At 34.8% G+C, this 24,489-nt stretch overlaps 1 protein-coding gene across 2 annotated transcripts in view; it reads right to left on the reverse strand.

The window, feature by feature from the left end:
• SEC23A (SEC23 homolog A, COPII coat complex component) overlaps positions 1 to 24,489 on the reverse strand; it is a 91,185-nt gene that overhangs the window by 14,347 nt on the left and 52,349 nt on the right. For both annotated transcript variants that reach the window (XM_044664778.1, XM_044664777.1), the window contains exons 10-16: positions 22,752 to 22,832; positions 21,296 to 21,385; positions 17,728 to 17,834; positions 14,912 to 15,065; positions 11,638 to 11,715; positions 9,476 to 9,637; positions 8,456 to 8,542 (exon numbers count right to left, since the gene is read on the reverse strand). In XM_044664778.1, coding sequence (XP_044520713.1) covers positions 8,456 to 8,542; positions 9,476 to 9,637; positions 11,638 to 11,715; positions 14,912 to 15,065; positions 17,728 to 17,834; positions 21,296 to 21,385; positions 22,752 to 22,832 — 759 coding nt within the window. The remainder of the gene's footprint in view (positions 1 to 8,455; positions 8,543 to 9,475; positions 9,638 to 11,637; positions 11,716 to 14,911; positions 15,066 to 17,727; positions 17,835 to 21,295; positions 21,386 to 22,751; positions 22,833 to 24,489) is intronic.

Raw genomic sequence — 24,489 nt, forward strand, 5'->3', positions numbered from 1 at the left:
AATATGGGAGAGATTAGGTCTAGATCAACATCTCACACCCTACACCAAGATAAATTCAGAATGGGTGAATGACTTGAATATAAAGGGGGAAACTATAAACAAGTTAAGTGAACACAGAATAGTTTACTTGTCAGATCTGTGGGATAGGAAAGACTTTAAAACCAAGCAAGAGTTAGAGAAAATTACAAAATATAAATTAAATGGTTTTGATTATATTAAAAAAAGTTTTTGTACAAACAAAAACAATGTAGTCAAAATCAGAAGGGAAACAACTAATTGGGAAAAAATCTTTATAACGAAAAACTCTGACAGGGGTCTAATCACTCAAATATACAAGGAGTTAAAGCAATTGTATAAAGAATCAAGCCATTCCCCAATTGATAAATGGGCAAGAGACATGAATAGGCAATTTTCAGGTAAAGAAATAAAAAGTATCAAAAAGCACATGAGAAAGTGTTCTAAATCTCTAATAATTAGAGAAATGCAAATCAAAACAACTCTGAGGTATCACCTCACACCTAGCAGATTGGCTAAAATGAAAGAAGGGGAGAGTAATGAATGTTGGAAGGGATGTGGAAAAATTGGGACAATAATGCATTGCTGGTGGAGCTGTGAACTGATCCAGCCATTCTGGCTGGCAATTTGGAATCATGCTCAAAGGGCTATAAAAGAATGCCTGCCCTTTGATCCAGCTATACAATTGCTGGGTTTGTACCCCAAGGAGATCATAGATAAACAGACTTGTACGAAAATATTTATAGCTGTGCTTTTTGTGGTGGCGACAAATTGGAAAAGGAGGGTATGTCCTTCAATTGGGGAATGGCTGAACAAACTGTGGTATATGCAGGTGATGGAATACTATTGTGCTAAAAGGAATAATAAACTGGAGGTGTTCCAGGCGAACTGGAGAGACTTCCAGGAAGTGATGCAGAGCGAAAGGAGCAGAGCCAGAAGAACATTGTACACAGAGACTGATATACTATGGTAAAATTGAATGTAATAGACCTCTGTACCAGCAGCAATACAGTGACCCAGGACAATTCTGAGAGATTTATGGTAAAGAACGCTACCCACATTCTGAGGAAGGACTGCAGGAGAGGAAACATATAAGAAAAACAACTGCTTGAACGCATGGGTCGGGGTGGACATGATTGAGCGTGTGGACTCGAAACTACCACACCAATGCAACTACCAACAATTTGGAAACTGGTCTTGATCAAGGACACATGACAAAACTAGTGGAAATGTGCATCAGCCAGGGGTGGGGGGAGTGCGGGGGGCGAAGGGGAAAGGAGGAGCATGAATCATGTAACCATGTTAAAAATGAATATTAATAAATGTTTTAAAAAAACACAACAAAAGCAATTAATCAGACTAGAGTTCTCACAGTCCCCTTTGACTGAAGTAATATGTGAGGCAAAAATAACAGAACTTCAACGGCTTTTGTAAAAGAGACATTTCCTTATTTTTAACTTGGAGGGAAGGTCCTTTTATGAGGATTTTCCCTGGTACTTGAAACCAATACATTATTAGAAAGATTTTATCAAACAGAATTGCAGCATTTTATAGAATATGCAAATTTAGGAAAAACAATAAAAGAAATGCTCAAGTGGCATGTATCCTCCCTGAAGCATGTCATTTTCATTGTGATCTTAGCAAAAAGCCAATTCCTCAAGTGCTTTGAAGGCTCACTTTGACTATGACCATGATTTATAAAGGTGTTCAAAAGACCAGATCTTAGTAAAGTTATGATCATCTACAGCACTGGTGTCAAACTCAAATGAAAATAGAAGCCACTAAAGGATACATAAGGATCCTTGCAGGTATACAGACTTAGAAAATCAAATATATTAATTATGTTTTATTTTATTTTCATTTTTTGGTAAAATATTTACCAATTACATTTTTAAATCTTTACCTTCTGTCTTAGTATCAATTCTAAGACAAGAGCAGAAAGGGCTAGACAAGTGGAGTTAAGGGACTTGGCCAGCTAGAAAGTGTCTGAGGCCAAATTTGAACCCAGGTCCTCCTGACTCCAGGCCTGGTACTCTATCCACTGTGCTACCTAGCTGCCCCTGCAATTATATTTTAATCCGATTCAGGGTAAACACAGGAATGTTGCTGGTGTTATATTCATAATCTGGGAAATGATGGATGCCACCTTGACACCTTTCCCAATACCAAGCAATCTTACTAACAAACGAGAACTTGATTTTCCATAGATGCAAAACCATTAACCAAGGAACTCTTATCCCTGAGTTACCATTAGAAGGGGATAGCCTTCACAGTTGTAGTGACACACAAAAAACAGAGAGGACCTTTCAGATATTCCCATGGTCCAAGCCAACATCACACTCTTCTGCGATGGCTCAAGTTACCAACATAATGGACAAAGATTTTCGGGAGCTGCAGTTACAACCCAGAATGAAACTCTATGGTTTTCAGCACTTGAGCTAAACATCTCCACTCAAGGAGTAGAAATTATTGCCTTAACACACACACTCCAGATTGCTGAAGGTAAAGCCATGAACATTTTTACAGATTTGAAATACACCTTTGGTGTGTTCCATGCATCAGGGGAAATCTGGAGAAACCAAGGGTTAATAAATTCAAATGGGAAAGCAATAGCATATGGGAAACTAATAAGTGAATTATTGCAGGCCATACAGTTACCATCAAAGTTTTCTGTGATACACTGCTGAGCACACCAAAAGCTAATGGGACCAGTACAATTGGGCAAATACAGGGCAGACATCAGTGCAAAGTTTGCAGCTAGATTTGGACCTAAAGCTATATTCCACTTATCCTTAGTGGACAAAGATCAACTGCAAGAAGCTTATTCAAACAGGGAAGTGAAATATTGGCAAGAAAATCTTGGAGTCAATCTAGTAAATGGAGTATGGATGTCTATCTCTGGAAAACCATTTTTGCCAAAATTACTGCACCACACAGCTTGTGCAGCAGTTCATAGAAGAGGCCATTATGTATGGAAAAGAATGCTACCCACATTCAGAGGAAGAACTGCAGGAGTGGAAACACAGAAGAAAAACAACTGCTTGAACACCTGGGTTGAGGCGGACATGATTGGGGATGTAGACTCGAAACTACCACACCAATGCAACTATCAACAATTTAGAAATAGGTCTTGATCAATGACACATGTTAAAACCAGTGGAAATGCACATCAGCTATGGGGAGAGAGGAGGTCGGAGGGTGAAGGGGAAAGTAAGAGCATGAATCATGTAACCATGTTAACTTTTCTGAAAAATAAATATTATTAAATGTTAAAAATAAAATAAAATAAATGTTACACAATGGCTATCAAAAAAAAAAAAGAAGAAGAAGAAAAGGCCATTATGGAGTGTTAGCAATAACTGATATAATTCGGAAGAACTGGATCATGTTGGGCATGACAACAGAAGCAAAACAAGTCTGTGAAAATTGCAGAGTGTGCCTGCAATATAATCAAGCAATCATAAAGACAGGAGCTTATGGAGGAAAACCATTGGCTTGCACACCTTTCGAGTGCTTAAAAATAGATTATGTCACGATGCCCAAATGTCAAAACTATAGGTATATACTTGTGATAGTAGATAAACTAACCAAATGGCCAGAAGCATTCCCAGCTAGGCAGAATAATGCAACATTCGAGGCAAAGATCAGGTTCTCTATTCCTGCTATTATTTCGCTGACTCTGGTAGTCACTTTGCAAGTTCTATTCTTAAGCAAGTCTACCAGGTACTAGGAATTAAGAGACATTTGAGTTCCATCTACAGACCTCAGTCACCGGGAGCCATGGAACGTACTAATCAAAGTCTCAAAAATATGATCGGGAAGCTTTGCACACAAAGTCATCTCAAATGGCCAGAAATCTTACCCATGGCACTTTTCTATTTAAGAAGTCGACTCAATAGCAAAACACATTTATCACCATTTGAACTATTGTACGGACAACAACCGTGGGTTGGGAAAGCACCACAAGACACTAATTATCTATCACATCTAGAGATTGAGTGAAATATCTATGAGTATGTCACGTTATTGAAAGAAAGACTAGAAGAAATGCAGGACTTATCATTAATCCAACAAAGAGTTCCATTAGATTTTAGCCTATATGTCACCTTATTGAAAGAAAGACTAGAAGAATTACAGAAATTATCATTAATCCAACAAAGAGTTCCATTAGATTTTAGCCTACATGATTACAAGCCTGGAGATAAAATATATATCAGAAATTTCACAAGAAGATCAGTGTTATAACCAAAATGGTATTGTCCACATGAAATAATCTTAGTTACACCTACATCTATAAAAATCAAAGGAAAAGATGCATGGTATCATTATACACATATCAAGTCCTCAGTGAAGTCAAGACCTCATTCAAAAATTCAGACTCAAACACAAGAAACAGAATCGTTGACATAGAAATAGAGCCTCGAAGCAAAAAAAAAAAAAAATCACACTTAGAAATAAAGCCTCAAACAGAAAGATACCAAGATACAGACACAAAGATAAATAAAACACAAGATCACACAGATAGCCAAGACATAGATCAACATCAGGAGCAAGACTCTCAAAGCATTGATTTAGATTACACAAATACCTCATTCACACATGAAGATCAACAGTTAAGCCTGTCAGTATTAAGCAGTGGTGAAGAAGAATGAACATTACACTAATAACATCAAAAACAAATGCAAAAACATAAAAATCTCATAGGAAGAAAATTTTGTGGCAACACAAAATTTAACACAACACTACACAATCACACACTGGTTCCTGATCTAGGGAATTCTTCAATCAAGTCGACAACTGGCAAGGTGTGTATCCAGCAAAGGAGAAGAGAGATGAGATTCTGAAGATTCCAAAGATTCCAGAAACATCAGGACATCAGGACCAGCACAAGGACAATACAAGAAACACTACACAAAAAGACTGTACAAGGACCTGAAATGTGACAACACCTATGTGACTTGGACAACATTACCAGAAGAATCACGAGAAGCGAAGATCAGCAGATCAGGATTAGGTTTGAATAGTGCAAGGTTTTCATATTCAAACACAAATCACAAGGGAAATGCACACACTAGGATGCATGCAATAGAATATAAGCTGACTGACAGAGAGATTCTGGAAGAGGATGGCAAATATAAACCAAACAACAAATGTTAGGTCGTAAGTCCAACACATAGACACAGTGAAGTCAAATCACATGTACATAGTGTAAATAGATGTAAATAGATTTGAGTACAAAGTACAGTGGTCATAATAAACAAGAGAACTCAAATTCCTTGTAAGGTCATGAAGTACTCATATTTCATAGGAACATCACATGAAAACCTTATACATATGTAATGTATTGCTACTAACCAATAATGAATAGATTACTAACCCATAGGGAGAGTATAGTGAAAGGGAAATTCAATTCAAGCTAGCATAGGGACAGTATAAAATAGTTATAAATGTTCAAACAGGACAGTCAACAGAAATGTCAGTCAGACATTGTATAGTGTAGGTTAGTCAGCAATGAAGCTAACAAACTAATACATTAACAATAGTTTAAGGATTACTTATACACACTAATCGTCTAACCGTGGATTAGAGCCTGAAGAGATAAAAAATGTTAGAATTTATTGTGTATTAGAAATGTTTATCTAAAGTTTAGCATTAGAAGTTTAAGATAGTTTGTTGCAAAATTGCATTGACTTAGAATAAATAAGAAACAACATAGATAGTTATTCTTAAATGTTTTTATAATGATTACATGTTATACTTGTGTTCAAATGTTACGACTTATGGAAACATTGTATTCAAATGCCATACTTTCCCAGAAATTCTATCCCAAACCTTATCATTAGCATTAGGCAAGCACAGGTATATAAGACATTAGCTAATATTAAGATTTATTATTTTGGGAAGGGTAGTTAGTGGGATAGGAACACATAAGTTTAGTTAAACATAGAGCAGAAAGTCATCAATGAAGATCATCAGGAAATTTGCAGGCTGAAATTTCCAAAAACAAAACAGCATTTATGTTCATATTCATAATCTGGGAAATGATGGATGCCACCTTGACTGACAGGGATGGCAGTTGGAGAGACTCGGAATGTTCCCAGGTGCCTTGAGCCAGGGGCAAAAGTTGGTTGGCCCCACGGTATAAATACCCCTGACAGCCACTTTGAGGGAAGTCTCTCTAGAGGTCTCTGAACTGGGAAATCTCGGAGTGGGTGGCTGAAGGATGGAAGGGAGGTCTATGAAGAAGAGGGCAGGAATAACTCTGAAGCTATTTCCTGATAGACTGTGAGAGCTAGTGCATCACCAAGACTGGTAGTGAGAAAGCTGAGTGAATAAGATCATCAATACAGCTGCATCAGTAGCTTCCCTATTCTCTGGCTTGGCTATGGCCAGGTCTTGCCAGAGGTAGGGGATTGAGCAAATCTCCAGCTTCGACCTGATCAATACCCTCCAATCCTGATTATCAACTAGTTTATAAACAAGTTTATAGATAATAGATCAATAGGGTCTCCAATCCCCAATCCTTGTCCTTGTTATCCTTTCCCTGAGTATAGATAGAGTGTTCAACAACAAGTACCTGCCTAAATGGTTTAAATCATGGTCCTTGGGAAGGGAGTCAAACGCAGTCAGATCCTAAACGTCATCCAAGGCAAATCAATAGCCCAATACTAATCTATCCAAACCCAGGTTGGACCTGGAAAGGTTACCCATCTATCTAACCTCTTGAGGGTCCTTCTTGGGCAGCTGTTAGAGAGAAAGGGATAAATTACAGCAGCAGTCAAGGGTGATCAGAGTTGGTATTCCTCCATCATCTGCAGCTGAGATAGATGTACAGATAGATACATCAACACCATTATACATCTATATATCTTCCTTGGACTCCCTTTTATTTATAACATTGGCTACATATTTAACAACTCTGATCTACAGGACTTTAAGAAAGATGGAGCTGAGTAACTAGAATTTTTCATTGAGATCTTGTTGTTGGGAACTGAACCAATAGCTACTGAACTGTTAATTCTGTGTTATCACCATGTCTCTTTCTCTCCCTGCTGCCAATCAATATATATTTTTAATGCTAATTAAGAGGGGGAAAGGTTGAAAGGAATTTGTTGGGGCAAAAATTATTTAACACAAGAAAAAAATAGAATTGTTTTTTAATTAGTTACATTATTCCCTTTAAGAAATAACTGTAATATAGCCTCCCTCCAAGGATTCAAAGTATCATGAAAACTTAATGAATTAACCACCAAAGTTAAATACAGCTTTGTATTTTAGAGCATTATCATAATATTTTTAAATTTTATAGATCAATTTCCCTAAACCCAAGTTTGCTCAATATTGTTTTATATCTATAGTCAAAAAAATAAGCACAAAGTACTATCAACTGCATATTAATAGCTTTTAAAAGCATACTGACAAATTGCATAAAGAAGAAAAATCTGAAGCCAAAATGCAAAACAGCCCTTCTTGGTTCAGTCAGTACTAATAAGTTTTACTTGTCAGACAGAGGGCAGTTAGAAGTTAACAAATTCCAAATGATATACTACACTTCACTGTGAGCTACTTTGCCCTGGGGCTAGGTTTGTACTGCAGCCAGGCTTAAAAGGGCCAAGCACTATGCACTTCTGGGTCTCACTGCAGGCTAGTGCCAGGGCCCAGGACTTCAAGGAATAGTTCTGGAGTGTTCTGTTGTTGGTGTAGCCCATGTCCCAGGATCCCAAAGTTGGTCTATACCCAGGTTTGGAAAATGGAGCACTAAGTGGTGGAGTGGTTGGCCAGCATTCTTCTGTGTGCAGTTGTGCTTTCAGTTCCTCCTTATCCCATGAAAATTGATTCTCCCTGCCTACTGTTGAAATTGTGTTCAATGGTTTTTGACTTCTGACATTTTGAGGTGCTTTTTAAAGATCTGTTTGGAAGTACAGTCAGAGCAGTTTCAGCTTTCCCTGCTACTAAGCTACCATCTTGGCTCCACTCTGCTGTACTGTACTTCAGATACTTTTAGCAATACTTTTATTATTAGGTGCCACTGAAAATATGTGAAGAAACAAATTCCTACCTACACATTCACCTCTCATAATTAGTGAGAATTCCCAGGGCAATGAAAATTAGCCATCTAACTTCCTTCTTGCAATGGTAAAAGAGTCTTTTGAGAAAACTTAATGTGAATTCTATCCTTCAAAAAAGGTAAACTGATCCCCTCAAAATATCTTCTTCCTGTTTTTAGTGAAGTGAACTAAAAGCAAAATCTTCTCTATATTTAGAAGAGAAAGAATATGCATACTACACACATTTGACAGATAAATGGTTAAGAGTAAAAGGCAGTTTATCATAAAAGAGATATAAATCTAGAGATTTATGTAATGAAAGCCAGAAACTTTTATAAATAAAATATTCTGCTGTAAACAGATATGCTAATTCTAGACTAATGAAATCTTACCTCCCCATGATAAATCAAAATCTGGAAGAATGTGTCCATTAGAAGAATGCGATCCGCAAGGATGCTGCTGCTATCAAGAAGAACAGGCTGGGAGAGAAAAGAGAAGGAATTTTTTTTAATTTACTGAAATGCAGAGACATCTTTCCAAGTCTATATACAAATTTCTTTTGTATAAAGTCATTTTTTAATCTGGTTTATATGAAATTTCTGAAATGATGAAAAAATTATTAGAAACTACAAAGAGAACATATAGTCAGTACAACATTGTCAAAATCATATAGCATCAATTTATATGTGCTCAAATATACTCAGTTATTGTGAGGCTCAAATGATGCCATGCAGAGAGAGGGCAGCTGAGTAGCTCAGCGGACTGAGAGCCAGACTTAGAGACGGGAGGTCCTAGGTTCAAATCTGGGCTCAGACACTTCCCAGCTGTGTGACCATGGGCAAGTCCCTTAACCCCCATTGTCTAGCCCTTCTAGTCCTTACCACTCTTCTGTCTTGAAGCCAATACACACTATTGACTCCAAGACGGAAGGTAAGGGTTTAAAAAAAATGATGCCACGCATCTGAAAATATTGTGTAAAAAATAACGTTAGCTAAATATAAAGTACTGACAGAATCAGATCTGGGAGTAAGTATCTAATTCAAAACTGTCATTTTTACAAATATGGAAACTAGAGCCCAGTGAGGGCAGGTAACCCACCCAAGGTCACATAGGAATCACCATTTTATCTGGCTATTTTTAAGGGGAGAAACTAAACCTTACAGGATAAATAGTTGCTTATGTTAACTTATGATTCTATGATGCTTATTACAAAATAGCTTCTGACTTCTAGTACTTTAAATATTGTTTTCTATGGTACACATTTTTTTAGAACTGTGCTTGTTCTTTTTTTTAAAGACATCTACTAAAATAGCAAACAAAAAAGATGCAAAAGAATGAACCAGTAGCTTTCTAGAATTCTTTCCAGTTCCAAATCTTATGAAATATGAACTTCATCATCATTACTTTTTTACCTCTGGAGGTCCACTAAAAGAGTAAGCATAAAGAATAGGTTGAATCATGATTAATGACTGGGTCAGATCTTGACGCATAAAATGATGACGATAATATGAACTCTCATCAGGACTGTTGTTAAAAACTTGCAAGAAAGGAGATCTTCGTAAATGGAACATAAACTACAAGATAAAAGATGCTGTTATTTATTAAATAATATATCACACATTTTTCTCATAATACAAGCACATTAAACTCTGACATCAACAGATTATTAAATTCACTCTAAATTAATAAGAATTAACAAAAACTACATCAAATTTCATCCCTCAATGCTAAGATATTTTAAGGCTGATTTTTTCATAGGCTGTGAATTATCTATACCCTTTCTTTTTTCTCTTCTCTTCTGTTTTCTGTCTTTTTGGCCTTTTGACTACTGTTATATTGAATCTCTAGGAGCTTGAAGTTCACCTCTGATTGACAAATAAGTCAGTTGGATGGAATGTTCCCAGGGAAGTCATGCGAAAGGCAGGAGGAGGGGCAGTTGAGAACGCTAAGCAGAAGTTCTGGGTCTTTGACCTGTGCTGAGGCTGGAGATCGGTGGATCCTGGTCTTAGAGTGAGAGGGTGCAAACATCTCTCTGCAAACTCTTCCTGTACTTGAGATACCGTTCCAACCTGTACCTGACCACCACCTTGGTGTCTACTGCCCCTAGATATTAGGAGTTTCATCATCTAGATATCTAGGTTTCCCGGGGCCCGGGAGGGATCCGGGAAGTGGGCAGAAGACGAAGAAGAGGGTGGAAAGGGTGGACATAACTCAACTGTAAGGCTGAAGATCTATTGAAGAAGAAGTCAAAGATATCCCAGCAGTTTACCTACTCTGGTTTAGTCCTGGCCAGGCTGGACCAGAGGGAAGTTACATTGATTCTTCATCTGCCAGCAGTTGAGATTTCATTAGTAACCATTAGAATAGGGTCTCCTTTACCCATATCCTTCTTGTTTAATATAAAGTTTAAAGTACCTTCCTAAAGCAGTTTCAAAGCTTGTTTTGGGAAGGGAGAAATCAGAATACAAGTCAGAATACAAGGTGTTATCCTAGCTAAAGAGCCCAAATCAACATATCAATTAACCCCAGGTGGGTCCTGAAGGGATATACCTCTTAGACCTGAAGGATCCTGCCTGGGCAACTGTTATAAGGGAGAAGGGTCATCTTATTTCTCTCTGTACATCAATTTACCATCTCAAATTGATCAAGAGATCTCCAATAATTATAACACTACTCATTAACAAAATTAATCTATTTTTTTTCTGGTCAGAAGCATAGTTCTTCCTAAGGAATATACCTATATTACCTGTACAGTAAATATTCTGGGCCAAGCCTAATTTAGGCCAATTCAATGTTTCAGGCTAGAGGTTAGAATACAATGTACACTGTGGGACCACAAAATGTAATCAAAACAACTTTAACACTATAATATTAAAAAAGCATACAATTCCTATGATTAAAATAAATAATAATTCAGATAGAATGGGCAAACCTCTATCCCACTTTTGAAGAGAGGTAGGTAAATATTCTATTTAAGCAATCTGATGCAAATGAATAATGTAGAGAATTTCTGTAGTATAAATTAAACAAATTCTTTTCTCATAGATAACATCTAGGTCAGTGATTCCCAATGTTTTCCCCAATTCCAACCCTTTTATCAAGCAAAATAAAGTCTTATGAACCCCCATGGGGAGAGGAATTATATACATAATATATCTATAACATTTACTGCTTAAAGGGGGAAGCTGGGTGGTTCAGTGGTTTGAGAGGCAGACCTAGAGATAGAAGGTCCTGGGTTCAAATCTGACCCTGTACATTTCCTAAGTGTATGACCTGAGGCAAGTTACTTAACCCCAATTGCCTAGCCCTTACTGTTCTTCTACCTTGGAACCAATACACAGAAGTGACTCTAAGATAGAAGGTAAGGGTTTTAAAAAAAATTCTGCTTAAAATTCTATTAAAGAGTTTTAATGGTTTATTTATTTGTTTGTTTATTTAAAGGTCCTTGGGCCATCATCTTAAATCCCCAAAGGCTTCTATATAGGAATCACAGATTCAGATTAATGGAGCAAACACATGGGAATAATGGACCTGAAATTTTGAAATATAGTAGGTTGATCTATGATGGTCTCACCTGTGGGTAAAGAGAGAAGGTTTCTGAAAATCTGAATGAACTTGGATCATCTTTGTGATACTCTCCAAATTTCTGACACTAAATAAAATAAAATCTGAATTAGTAAAGTGCTTCCTGACATTGCTAAAAATGTTGTTGCTGGCACTATATGCACTAACTCATTTACAAAGAGTCACAACTCAAAATATCAAGGTAAAATTTAAATATTATTTACCACTTAAATTTAGGACTTTTATCCTTTCTCCAAAAATATTATTTTACTATATCCCAAATGATTAAGTCAGAAGAATCAACCATGAATACTTACTTTGGTTATAAGTACTACCCATCTGACAATGGCAATTTGTCAGAAACTAGGTTTATATTAATTTCTTATAGCATATATAAACAATAAGCTCCAAACTGACAAATGCACTAAAAATAAAAACTCATATTAAAAAATGGGACAATGGAATGAGGAACTCTTAGGAGGAAAATTCTTTATATAGTCATAGTATTTATAATTAAATTATTTAAATTTTTGCATGTATAAGTATATATTATATATTAATTCTATATGACATATAATTATATTTGTATATATATCATAAAGCCATATAAAAGGTTTCCCTACAAAGAAGGAATATTCCTAATTAACCAATAAAACCAACTTTTATTATCATAAAAGATAAAAGAGATAATTCTAGTTACACAAAATCAAAAAGGTTCTGTACAAACAAAAAATGCAGCTAGAATATTTAGAACACTAGATAATGGATTTAGGGTCATATAAAATTTTATAGTTCATCTAGTTCAACTCCATTTTATGAATGCCTACAGAGTTTAAATAACTTGTGATACAAATTACATGGCAGCGGCTAAATTTGAACCAAAGTCTTCTGATTCCAAATCCAACTCTTTCTAAAATTTTCCAGCTTGATCTACACACCATACCTTTATGCATCATCTACTTTAGCTAGTATTCTCACTTCCTCCCAACCCATGGAACCATCCTAGGATCTAATCTTAAACTCAATCCCTCTAAAATTGAATTCATTATCCATCCTCAAAAACTATTCTGTTTCCTAAGCTTCCTTATTTATTCTGTACATATTTTTGTACATAATTGTTTTCATGTTGTATCTCCCATTAGCATCTGAGTTTCCTGAAGGCAGGAAATTTTTCGCAAGCCTAGCATTTAATATAGTGCCTGGTATTGAGTAAGCACTTGTATGGTATCTTCACTTCACCTTGCCTGGAAACAAAATTTGCCAAGTATCTTCATGCTTGTTTTCCCTCCCTACCCAATTCCCCCTTATGGCAAATAATGTCTTATTTACTCATGTCTGTATTTCCAATAGTGTCTGTCATATAGTAAACACTTAATTTCTATTTTTTCTTTCTTTTCATCTTTCCTTCTTTCTATCCACTTTCTTTTTATCCACTGTACCACACACCAAAGAAAAAGTTAACTGGAAAAAAATTCTTCACAGCAAATACTTCTAATAAAGGTATTATTCAAGATATAGGTTGAATGTCACAAATGTATGAGAACAAAAATCATTCCCCCCAAAGATGTCTGGTCAAAGGACATGAATAGTTTTCAAAATAAGAAATGCAACTAGATGAAAGAAAGCTCCAAATTACTAATAAACAGAGAAAAACAAATTAAAATAACTCTGAGTTTTCATCTCACATCCATTAAATTGACAAGGATGACAAAAGACAAGCAAAAGGACTGGATGGGATTGTGGAAAACAGACATAACACAAACTGTTTGTGAAGCTATGAATTGGTCCAACCTATATAGTATCTTTATATTTTTACATTATTTATATTAACATTATACTTTTTTGCTTTTATTTGTTTGGTATATGTCTTGTATTTACTTATCTGTTAGAATACTCTCTCTCCCTCCTAAGTAACTTGAGGGCAAGAAAGGTCTCACTTCTATATAAACAAAATTATTTATGTCAGCATTTTCCTGGTAGCAAAGAAGTGGGCATGATATTAAAAAAAGAACATCAAAAAAAAACTTTTTTAAAAATGTATACAAGTGTCCCAAAACAATTTCAAAGAAGTTGCTTATGAGTCCCAGAGTTAATCAGTAAGCAAACATTTATTATTAGCCTTTATTAAGAACATATACAGGTCTAATTAGTTTAGAATTATACTAAGACTTTTGGGACATCTATATGCCAGGCAGTGTTCTAGATGCTAGGAATACATAGATGAAAATGAAAAAGGTCCCTCTCTGCAATGATTTTATAATCAATCAAGGGAAATGATACATGCTTATATGCAAGTATACATACATACAGATGTGTATATATGTATATAAATATGTGTTTAAATCACTAAATAAATCCAAGGTATAAATACACACACATTAAATTCAAGGTATAAATATAAGATGATATATCAAAAAGACATTTCTTAATGAGAACGATTACTTTCCACAAACCTGAGAGTAATATTTACAATGACATACTTGAAATTTGGCTCTAAATGATCAAGAGTTTACTATGTTATTAATTACCATACTACTTATAATAGTACATATCTAAGTTCAATTTGTGAATTATTCATAATGTCTCTCCTAAATTACTCTTCCCCAATCCCACTTGCATCAATGTCTGTGAAGCAATTTCAAGGTGATTTTTCACAGTAAGCATCATTAGAAATATATAAACAGGGCGACTGGATAGCTCAATGGATTGAAAGTCAGGCCTAGATACGGGAGGTCCTTGGTTCAAATCTGACCTCAGACACTTCCCAGCTGTGTGACCCTGAGCAAGTCACTTGACCCCCATTGCCTATCCTTACCACTCTTCCACCTAGGAGCCAATACACAGAAGTTAAGGGTTAATAAATAAATAAATAAATAAATAAATAAATAAATAAATAAATAAATAAATAAATATATTAACATATATATAATTAGAATTTGCTCCTCAGAACTCTCTTTCCTAGCTTCCCATGTTCCTTCTCACGTTATGTGCTAACGTAGAGAGGATATAAGTTTTGTGTATTTCTACCCTCTCTCTCTCTTTCCCCCTGATCACAGTTTGTGAAGGTGGGGTGAGTACCAGGCAGGAGAATTTTTCTCACGTAGCTTTACTCAGGTTTTTACTTTTGTTCTTGTATTTTTTCTACTTCAAGTGATTATTAGTAAACTTTATAAAATATAATACTTGGAGTTACTGGATGTTAATTTTAATCTTGCACATAAAATACAAAATTATACAAAACTGTTTTTTGTTAACATTTAAGACTGCATGATTTTTGTTCTTACCAAGCGAATGAGCTGTCTGTCTAGCCATCTGAGCACATCTGGACCTTCCTCTGTCTCTGCCCTATACACTGCCAGTCTGGCCATAAGAATGGCAGCTGCCTCCTGATCAAAAGAAGCAGCAATGTTTTGGATTTGGGTTTGAGCATCTGCCCAGCTAAAGACAAAAAGAAACACAATAATGTTGCTCTATTATTACATTCATAATTTGATCAAGTTCAGAGAAATAAATTAAAAGTCATTTCAGTAATACTACCATAAATAACCTCTATTTTACGATTTAAGATTAACAGAATGAGAGATAATTAACTTGTTAAAGCACATATAAGACAATTTCAATGTAGCATTGCTGTATTTCCAGAAATTATGGCCAAGATATCTTAATGACAGTTTTTAGGTAAAATATTTCCAGTAGTATAATGGTACCTTTCTACCACACATATTCTCATTATAGTGGAATGATCCTAGAAAAGGAATGAGGAAAGCTACAAGGAAGAGAAAATGGCCCTGGTAAATTGGTAATGGAGAAATGAACATTGTATGGGTTAATATTTTGGAAATTTATTTTGAAAGATCCCCTATTGTCTACCAAATAAAGAAGAAACTCTGACCTATTACTCAAGGCTCTCAATAGTCCAGCCACTCTTGCTATCTTCCCATTTATCTCCATATACATCTTCATATACACCCCAGGAGAAAATGGAAATATTCAACATGTTTCAAGAGATTTCAAGCTTTCCTATCTTAGTATCTTTGTCCATCACTTGTTCTACATAAAATGTTTTTCCTCCATAGCAGTTACTATCCTATTAATCCTTTAAAACAAATCTTCTTTGGCTTTTAAAGTTCCTCACAACCTAGATATGAAGATTTCCAGCTTTTTTACATCTTCATTTGATCTACTCTGCAATCCAGTGATATTGACCTCCTTGCTGTTCCTAATATGCAAAATTCAATCTCTTAACTGAGCATTTTCACTAGCTGTTTCCCAAACCCAAGACTCTTTTCCTCCTCATCTCTACTTCCTAGTTTTCCTGGTTTCCTTCAATCCTCAATTAAAGTCCCAACTTCTACAAGAGGCCTTCTCTAGTCCTCTTTAATCTTCCCTCTAAGAATAATTTGGAGTCAGATAACCAAAAAAAAATTTTGAAAACCAAAAAGAAGAAAGTTCAGAAGAAGTGAGCATGTCAGAAGATTGGAGGACAATAGAACAGCACAGAGAGGAAGAAGGAAAGAATGACAAATAAACAAAGACTATCATGTATTCAATTATTTCATATTTATATTTAATCATTATTTTTATTTTATATATGCTTATAGACATCCTTTTTATCTCTACCACTAGAAAGTAAGTGCTTTATAAATAAGATTATAAATAACCTTTATAAATATAAATAGACAAATTTACATATAAATTAATTGTATTTGTATTTCTAGCTCCTAGAAATATACCTGGCCCATAGTAGGTGTTTAATACTTGTTGACTGGTTGATTTATATCTCAATGTGCCATTAATTGGATATGTTAATTATATTCATACAATTAATTATTAAATTATCAAGCAGAGAAGAGACTGCTTAAGAAACTAGATCTGATAGATAAAAAGAAATTAACAGAAAAAGTAGGGAATACAATTTTTTTCAAATTCAAATCAGCATGCACAAAAATATTTATTTTGTCCCAGGACACATCCTCAATGCAACACTGCAAAAATGTTAAACACACTTACAGATCAAAATGCAGCAAAAATTGTTATCAAGAAAGCAAATACAATAAAAAAATGGGCTTAAATGGAGACAAAAAATGATATATTGAATAATGAATACTTGGGTTAAAGATCATTCCACAGAAATAATTCAAATATTTATTTAAAATGATGAATGATGTGATATAGCAGAGAGTTCATTTAGCTAGGTTCAAATCCTGCCTCTGACATAACACTGATTTGTGACCCCAAATAACCTAGAAACATTGGTTATTGAACTTCCTCATTCCATAGAAGAGGAAACTGAAACCCAGAGAGGTCAAATGGTCCAAATCTACCCAGGGAATAATATTTATCCTGATTACTATTGATAGTATTTATAAATAGACCTTTAAGGTTTCCAAAGTGCTTTAAAAATATTCTCGTTTTATTCTATCAACCCTACAAAATGGGTGACAAAGCCTGTGTCTGAGGTCATAATTGAACTCTGAACTTTTTGACTTCAGGTACAAGTCTCTATCTACTGTGCCACCTGGTTGTCACTCAGAAACAGGGGTGAGTTTTGAGCTCAATATGAAGCCAAATCCAAACACAATCTTATGTTTGCTTCAAAAGTCACTCATAAAATAGGAAAACCAGGATTCAAATCTAGGTACTTAACTTAAAGTTTAGGATTCTCTCAACATTTAAATTTATGGGATATAACCAACAGGCACTTGTTAAATTCTTTCCTGTAACTTTTCCTCTGATCTGTTACCAATGAATTAGAAGCTTCCCAAGATAGGGACTACATTTTTATTAGCTAAAAATTACAAATATTAAAAAGCAGCTGTTCTAATTACTATTTCAACTCCATTTTGCAGTTTCTTCTTCAAAAAGGGAAGGAAAGGGTGTCTGCATTTCAATTTAAATTGATAAAGTGCTTAGTGGAATTCTTTCTAATAGACAACCTTATCAAGTCATCTGACAGCAATGGAAAAACAATGCTGTTGGTCACAAAGACTTTATTCTAGGCTTGTCATCAAATCATGGAAAGATTCATAATCAACATATTAGTAGTTTAAGGCCACTGAATTAAAACTCTCTTTCCCCGCCCCACCCCCAAAAAACTTACTTTCTAGCCACTGTAGTTACTCTGATACGTCTCTGCCCACTTGAATGCTGATACTGAGTCACAAACTGAATAGCACCACGTCCACCTTGAGGAATTGGAGCATTATGCTAAATTTAAAAAGAGTAAAAATTGAGCAAAAGTTGACTTGTCATCTCTTGAACACAAAATATCACTACCGTCAAAATTCATTTTAAATTAAACCTCTAGTATGTCATTTTGCTGGGTCAACAAAATGGATTTGAACATTTGAGCAGATATGAGGGATGAAAAAAGCAAGAGAAAACTGTCAAAGTAAATTCAATAGTATGTACATGTATGATTCTTAGAAGGAAATGTATGTTTTATAATCTATAATGTTTAGTTTAAATTCTTTTGAGAATAATTTCAAGATAAGGATTTTGCCATCTCCCCAGAATCCAGATGATGAACCTGTTGGTGAAGACACCATGAAGATGCCTAAAAAGCCTTCACTGTACAATGAAGACCAAATTTGAACTTTGGGGTGCAGTTAATTGAATTATGGGGAGTTGAAATTGAATTGAATGTATTGTTTTAATTGTACATGTTATGCCAATAGGGGACTGCCCCCAAATTGGTTTTTTGTCAATGCGGCTAATTTTATCCATTTGTTCATCTATTTCTTTTATCCCCCAAATTCCTGAAATGTAGAAGTTGTCTATGTTTACAGATCCAGCAAAGAAAAAAGGGCCAGCTTTTTTTTTTTTTGCCGGACCTCAGGGAGAAATGTTTGTTTTAAATTCAGGGAAGTGTCTAGCAGACACCCTATGGACATGTGGGAGACTTTGAAACTACATTTCCCATGATTCCTCATGGCAAACAGGAAGTATGATGATGTAAGAGAGGGGATAAGTCTCCTGGGTCAGGAGGAAGTCACCCTCTTAGCTACCTGGCGCGGGAAGATACAAAAGGTAAAAATGGCTGAGGCAATGTGAATTCTTACAGGCGTGTGGTCTAATGATTTTATCCCTATCAGCATGGCCTTAATTAAACTACTAATTTCTCTTATTATATCAGTCTTTATCATTTTTAATCATAACAGGTCAACATAAAATAGCTAAGGGGGAAAGGAAGGGTAGAAAAACAGAGATGAAGACAAGAAAAAGGAAGAGTGAAGAGTGGGAGGGAAAATACAATCATGATAGACTAGTATTTAGGAATAAATAAGGTTTTAATGAAAAAGAGAGAGACTTGGAGAGGCTCAACCATGAAGATTCTGCCAACGCTCAGTTAATAAACAAGGGGAAAGAAGCTTTGTAAATAAACATATGACCTATATGAAAACCACCAAAAAAGATAGAAATACTACCAAGTATATTCTATAATTAATCAACAAAACAGAATCTGCATATACAACATATGTGACATATAATATTAAAATTTAAGTTCTTAAAGGCCAGGACTCATTGAGTAAATATACATTCAATTAATAGCAACTAAAAGTAGAAATTTTCTAAAATAATAATTGTCTTATAAATAAATACATAAAATTAAGTGGCTTTTCAAGTCAAATAGTATTGGGATAGTAAAATATCATTTTCTACAAGTTATCTATCCCCAGGCCTAAAGACGGGAGGTCCTCAGTTCAAAGGTTCAAATCTGACCTCATATACTTCCTAGCTGTGTGACCCTGGGCAAGTTACTTAATTCCCATTGCCTAGCCCTTACTGCTCTTCGGCCTTGCACCCAATACGGATTGATTCTAAGGTGGAAGGTAAGGAATTTTTTTTAAAGGGCTTATCTATTTTATATAAATAGCAATAATAGGCATTCACATACTACTTTAAGGTTTTCAAAGCATTTTATGCCTCCACAACAACCTTAGAGAAGATAAGGGATATAGAAGGCATAAAAGAAAAGTTTTGAGTATTCTATACATAATCAAGCCTTACTCAGTCTTCTCAACTCAGATACAACCTTTCAGAGTTTATTGGAATAGCTATCCAGACAGTTCCTCAACACTACCACAAGGTATCAGAGTGTGACATCAGTGTAGACTGACTATAAATAATAAAATCAAACTATAAAGTAAAAGATAGAAAAATATATAAATGTATATATGTTATATATATATATGTATACACACACACACACATATATATATGCATTTTAAATGAAAGTAAAAATTGGAACATGTTCATCTTATTCAGATCTACCAACTCAAAATGAGAAAAATAAACTAAAAAATATCCCATTCAAAAAGAGGCTAAAAATTCTAAAACAAAATGTTTAAGGCCAAAAAAAGTTTTAATATCCACTGGATTTTTTAAATAGTACAAAGCCCATTTTAATTGAGAAATATAATCATCTCCCAAAATGATCTTGCATAATTTAGACACTTGATCTGGTGGCCATATGGTAATTTGAATGCCATTAAATATCCTAAGTTCAAGAATATCAGCACAAAATAACTCTTCATAAAAAAAAAAAAGGCTGGTTTTTCAAGAAGTTTCATCAAAGAGAAAGGGAATAGTACTGACTTAAGAATAAGAAGATCTAAATCCTAAGGACTTCACTGAGTGAACATGGACCAAACCATTTCCTTTCTCTCAGTGCCAATTTCCTATCTGTAAAATAAAAACAATCACAGCTGCCCTGCTAACTTCACAAGACAGTTGTAGAGAGATCAAATAAGATATTTGGTGTTTAAGTGCTCTGAAAAGTATGTGAAATGGTGTTTGGTTACATTATGTTGATGATCATTATCATTGTTATTAATATCTTAAGTAGCCATATTACTAATACATTTAAGTTTCTAAGAAAAACTAAACTTACAGCTAAATTAAAATAACTACATTAATTCATAACAGGAAGAAAGTAGGCTGAATTCAATTTGAGAAATTGTGCAATATTTTGAACAATCCTAATCTGCTTCCTGACACAAAAACTCTTTTTTAACACTTCTGGTAATGCTATAAAGCCATAAATCACAGAGCACCATAATCTCCAAAGAATAAGAATTGTCCAGAGGGCAATGGAGACATAAATGATGAACACAAATAGGATGTAGTAAATCACCAATGAGAGTTTGTGAGCAAGAAATACTGCACTAGTGGTACTCACAAAATGTTTTAAGTATTAAAGAGACTTTTGCTAAGTATGTCATCTATGGAATATTTGGAGAGAGACATAGACAAAAATTATATCAGCAAGAATGGGTTGCAATCTGCACCAGATTTCATTATATTAAAAAATACACTGTATTAAAAGATTCCTTAAATAAGGAATACATAGAAAATCTAATGGTCACAAAATCATAGAACTGCCTTTTAGAATGGAAAGGATCTTCAAAACTTACTAATCTAACTCCCCTGAAAAGCTATTTTTGGTATGAAAAGTTAGTCCTATGTAAAGATTAGTGAGATACATAAATAAAAATTGTTAATGTTATCAGTTAGTAAAATGAAAAAATTAATGTCCATAAAAAAACAGAAGACTTGTCAAATAATTCCATTATTCAGCAAAAGGAAGAAAATATGAATTTTTCAGAATCACATCAGGTACTATGTCAACAATGTTTTTTTTATTATTAAAACATAGAAAATCATACCTGGTTCACAACTTCAAAATACAGAGCCAAAGTTGTATTAGGACTGAGTCCACAAATTTTCCATTGGCAGGTGCCACCTGTTCCAATTTCCTATAACATGTAGTAAGATTGAAAACAAGAATAAACAAATATTATATATTAATAAGGTATACATTAAGTTATAAGTACAAAAATCCAAAGAAAAAAATATGTAATTCCTTCTAAAAAAATTATGGCAAACAGAAAATGCTTAAAATTCAATAGATGAGAGTAATTATATTCTTTCATATTACGAGAGTTCAGTATATATAGCAATATTACATATAACAATAATATAAAACCTTCAAAATAATTTATTTTAAAAATATTGCCAATTTTATATTGGAGAAACTAGATACAATATATTCAGATATTGTAATGAGAGTAATGCATGTTTTAGGGGCAAGGAATAAAGAAATAACTATGATAACCTCTACAGAAACTACTAGCATAGCATTTGTTACAATGTGTTCTTTACAAGCAATATTTCAAAGAGTAATTATAACTATTCTTTTATAAAAACAAAACCTTTAACCCTGAACAATCTAGTACTTAAAGAGTATCTAGATATTTGGACAAACTGGAATAGGATTTCATAATATGGAAAGTTTGGCATTAAGGGGAAATATAGGATATTTATATATAAGGAATATATATAAATAAGGAAACAAGTGAGATATCAGGCTGGCAGTTCCTATTTTTCGGCATACTCAGGGTCACAATGAGTAAACGTATAAACTCACAAAAAGAGTGTGGTGACTAAACACTCATTCTTATAGAGGAAAGAGAAGAAAAGAAGAGTAAACATATTCCCAAAGGTCAGAAAAGAATAAATGGAAAAGGGTAAAAGATTCAATAAGTTATCTGGGAGCAGCTAGGTGCCTCAGGGAAGAGAGAGTCAGGCCTAGAGATAAGAGGTCCTGGGTTCAAACCTGGCCTCTGATCCTTCCTAGCTAGATGACTCTGGGCAAGTCTGCTTGACTTCAATTGCTTAGCTCTTATCATTTCTGCCTTGAAACCAATACTTAATATGGATTCTAAGACAAAAGGTAAGGTTTAAAAAAAAAAGTAAGCTATCTAGTCCAACCTGCTCATTTTACAAGTAAGGAAGCTGGGTCCCAGAAAAGTTAAGTAACTTGTCCAAGAACAGGCATGTAAGAGGCAGAGGAGATTTAAACCCAAATTTCCTGACTTCAAAATCAGTTCTTTTTTCCCCTATAATGACTAAAAAAAAAACTCTTCCACTTCTTGTATTATCAAAATACCACCCGAGCAGATGGACAGAAGAAGGCATGCTATATGTTACATAATTATGTCCCATTACACTTGGTACCAACCGTGCAACAGTTGCCTTTATAAGACTCTAAGAGATCCAATCTTTGCTACATTAATTAGAACCCAAGCATTAGTTGTGTTTTCTATTTCAAAGCTAACTTACATTTTCTGACACACAGGGTCCTTTAGAATTAAGAGAGACACAGGGTCCAATAGCTCCTGAAATCTTTATTTCCCTTGAGGTCTGCAAAAAAGCAAATGACATGATGAGGTATGTTTTAACATTAATTAATATTTAAATTCTTTATTTTACTCTGAAAAAATAACATGCTCACAATAAAGAAAATTATCAATTATCACCTCTATGAAAATGATTACTAAATCTATTATCTCTGGCCCAACTTCTCCCATCCAATATTGACAACTGCCTACTGGACATTTCCACTGGAATGTACTGCTAACATGATTCAAACATGTCCCAAACCAAATATAAAAGCATTATACCTCAAACTTACCCCTCCTAACTTTTCTCTGTATGTTGGCGTTGTCACTACTCTCCCAGGGACCTGTGAAACCTAAGAAATATTTCTGAGTGTTCTCTTTCCTTCAACCCTTTATCACTCTACTTCAATCAACTGCCAAAGCCTATCAATTCTATCTCTAAAATATCTCTTACACTTGGTCTCTCCCTTCTACAACCATAGCCATTGCCCTAGTTCAAGCCCTCGTAATCTTCTATTGGGATTTCTGTAACAGTCTAACAAGACTTCCTGCCTACTCCTCTAATTCAGCCTTCATAAAGCTACCAAAGTAATCTTCCTCTCCCAAATTTCTTACCAGTCAAACTGATCCTTCCCAGTTTCCCTTCCAGAATTATCATCTCTATCCCTATGCATGTGTGAATGCCTTTAACTTGCAGCCTAGGGTTCTGTCCAGGGCCTACTTATCTTTTTTTTTTTCTATACTCTCATCAGCAATCATGGACTCAACTCTGTAAGTTATTCCTATATACAACCTCAGTCTCTCTCATGTATTCTAGTCTCACATCACCAATCATATACTTGCACCTCTCCAAATGGATGGTCCCATAAGCAGATGAAATTTAGCAAGTCTAAAATATAAAATTTTCCTCCAAAAGTCCCACCTTCTTCCTAACTTCTCTATTTATGTTTTGGGTCTCACCATGTTCCAATCTCCTAGATTCAAAAACTCAGTATCCTCTGATTCCATGCTCTTCTCTACTCCTCATATCCAATCAGTTGTCATGCCTTGTTAATTTTATACCCACAATATCACTTTCATCTGTCCCAAGTTAGTCCCAATTTTAGCTTAAGGTGGAGACATCCAATGGAGCTCAGGGAAGAAGCTGGGCCTTCACCATTCTAGTTTAGGCTCTGATCATCTCTCACCTCAACAACTATAACAGCCTCCTACCTGTATTCCTTTCTTTAGTACCTCTTGTACATAACTAGTTCAAATAGGTATTTCTAAAATATGTTTGACCACATCATTCCTCTGCATAAGAGAAATTCCAGTGGCACACTATTGGCCTCTAGGATCAAATACAAATTCCTCTCTTGGGCTTTTAAATCCCTTCAAAAACTGGCCTGAATCTATCTCTCCAATCTCGCTACATATTACTATTTCACATACTCTGGGCAAAATGGACTGTTTGCCATTCCCTGTACATTGTATCCTTAGTGTCTATGACTTTGCACAGGCCATACTTTAGATCTGGAATATACTACTTACCTTTCTTCCACTTCACATACTTTGTAGTTTCTTTCAAAATTCACCTTAAGGATCTCCTCCTTCAAGAAGCTTCTCCTAGAAGTAGTTGCTAGGGCCCTACCCCTGGAAATTTTATATATATATATATATATATATATATATATATATAT

The sequence above is a fragment of the Gracilinanus agilis genome, chromosome 2, assembly GCF_016433145.1.
Source record: "Gracilinanus agilis isolate LMUSP501 chromosome 2, AgileGrace, whole genome shotgun sequence".
NCBI lineage: Eukaryota > Metazoa > Chordata > Mammalia > Didelphimorphia > Didelphidae > Gracilinanus > Gracilinanus agilis.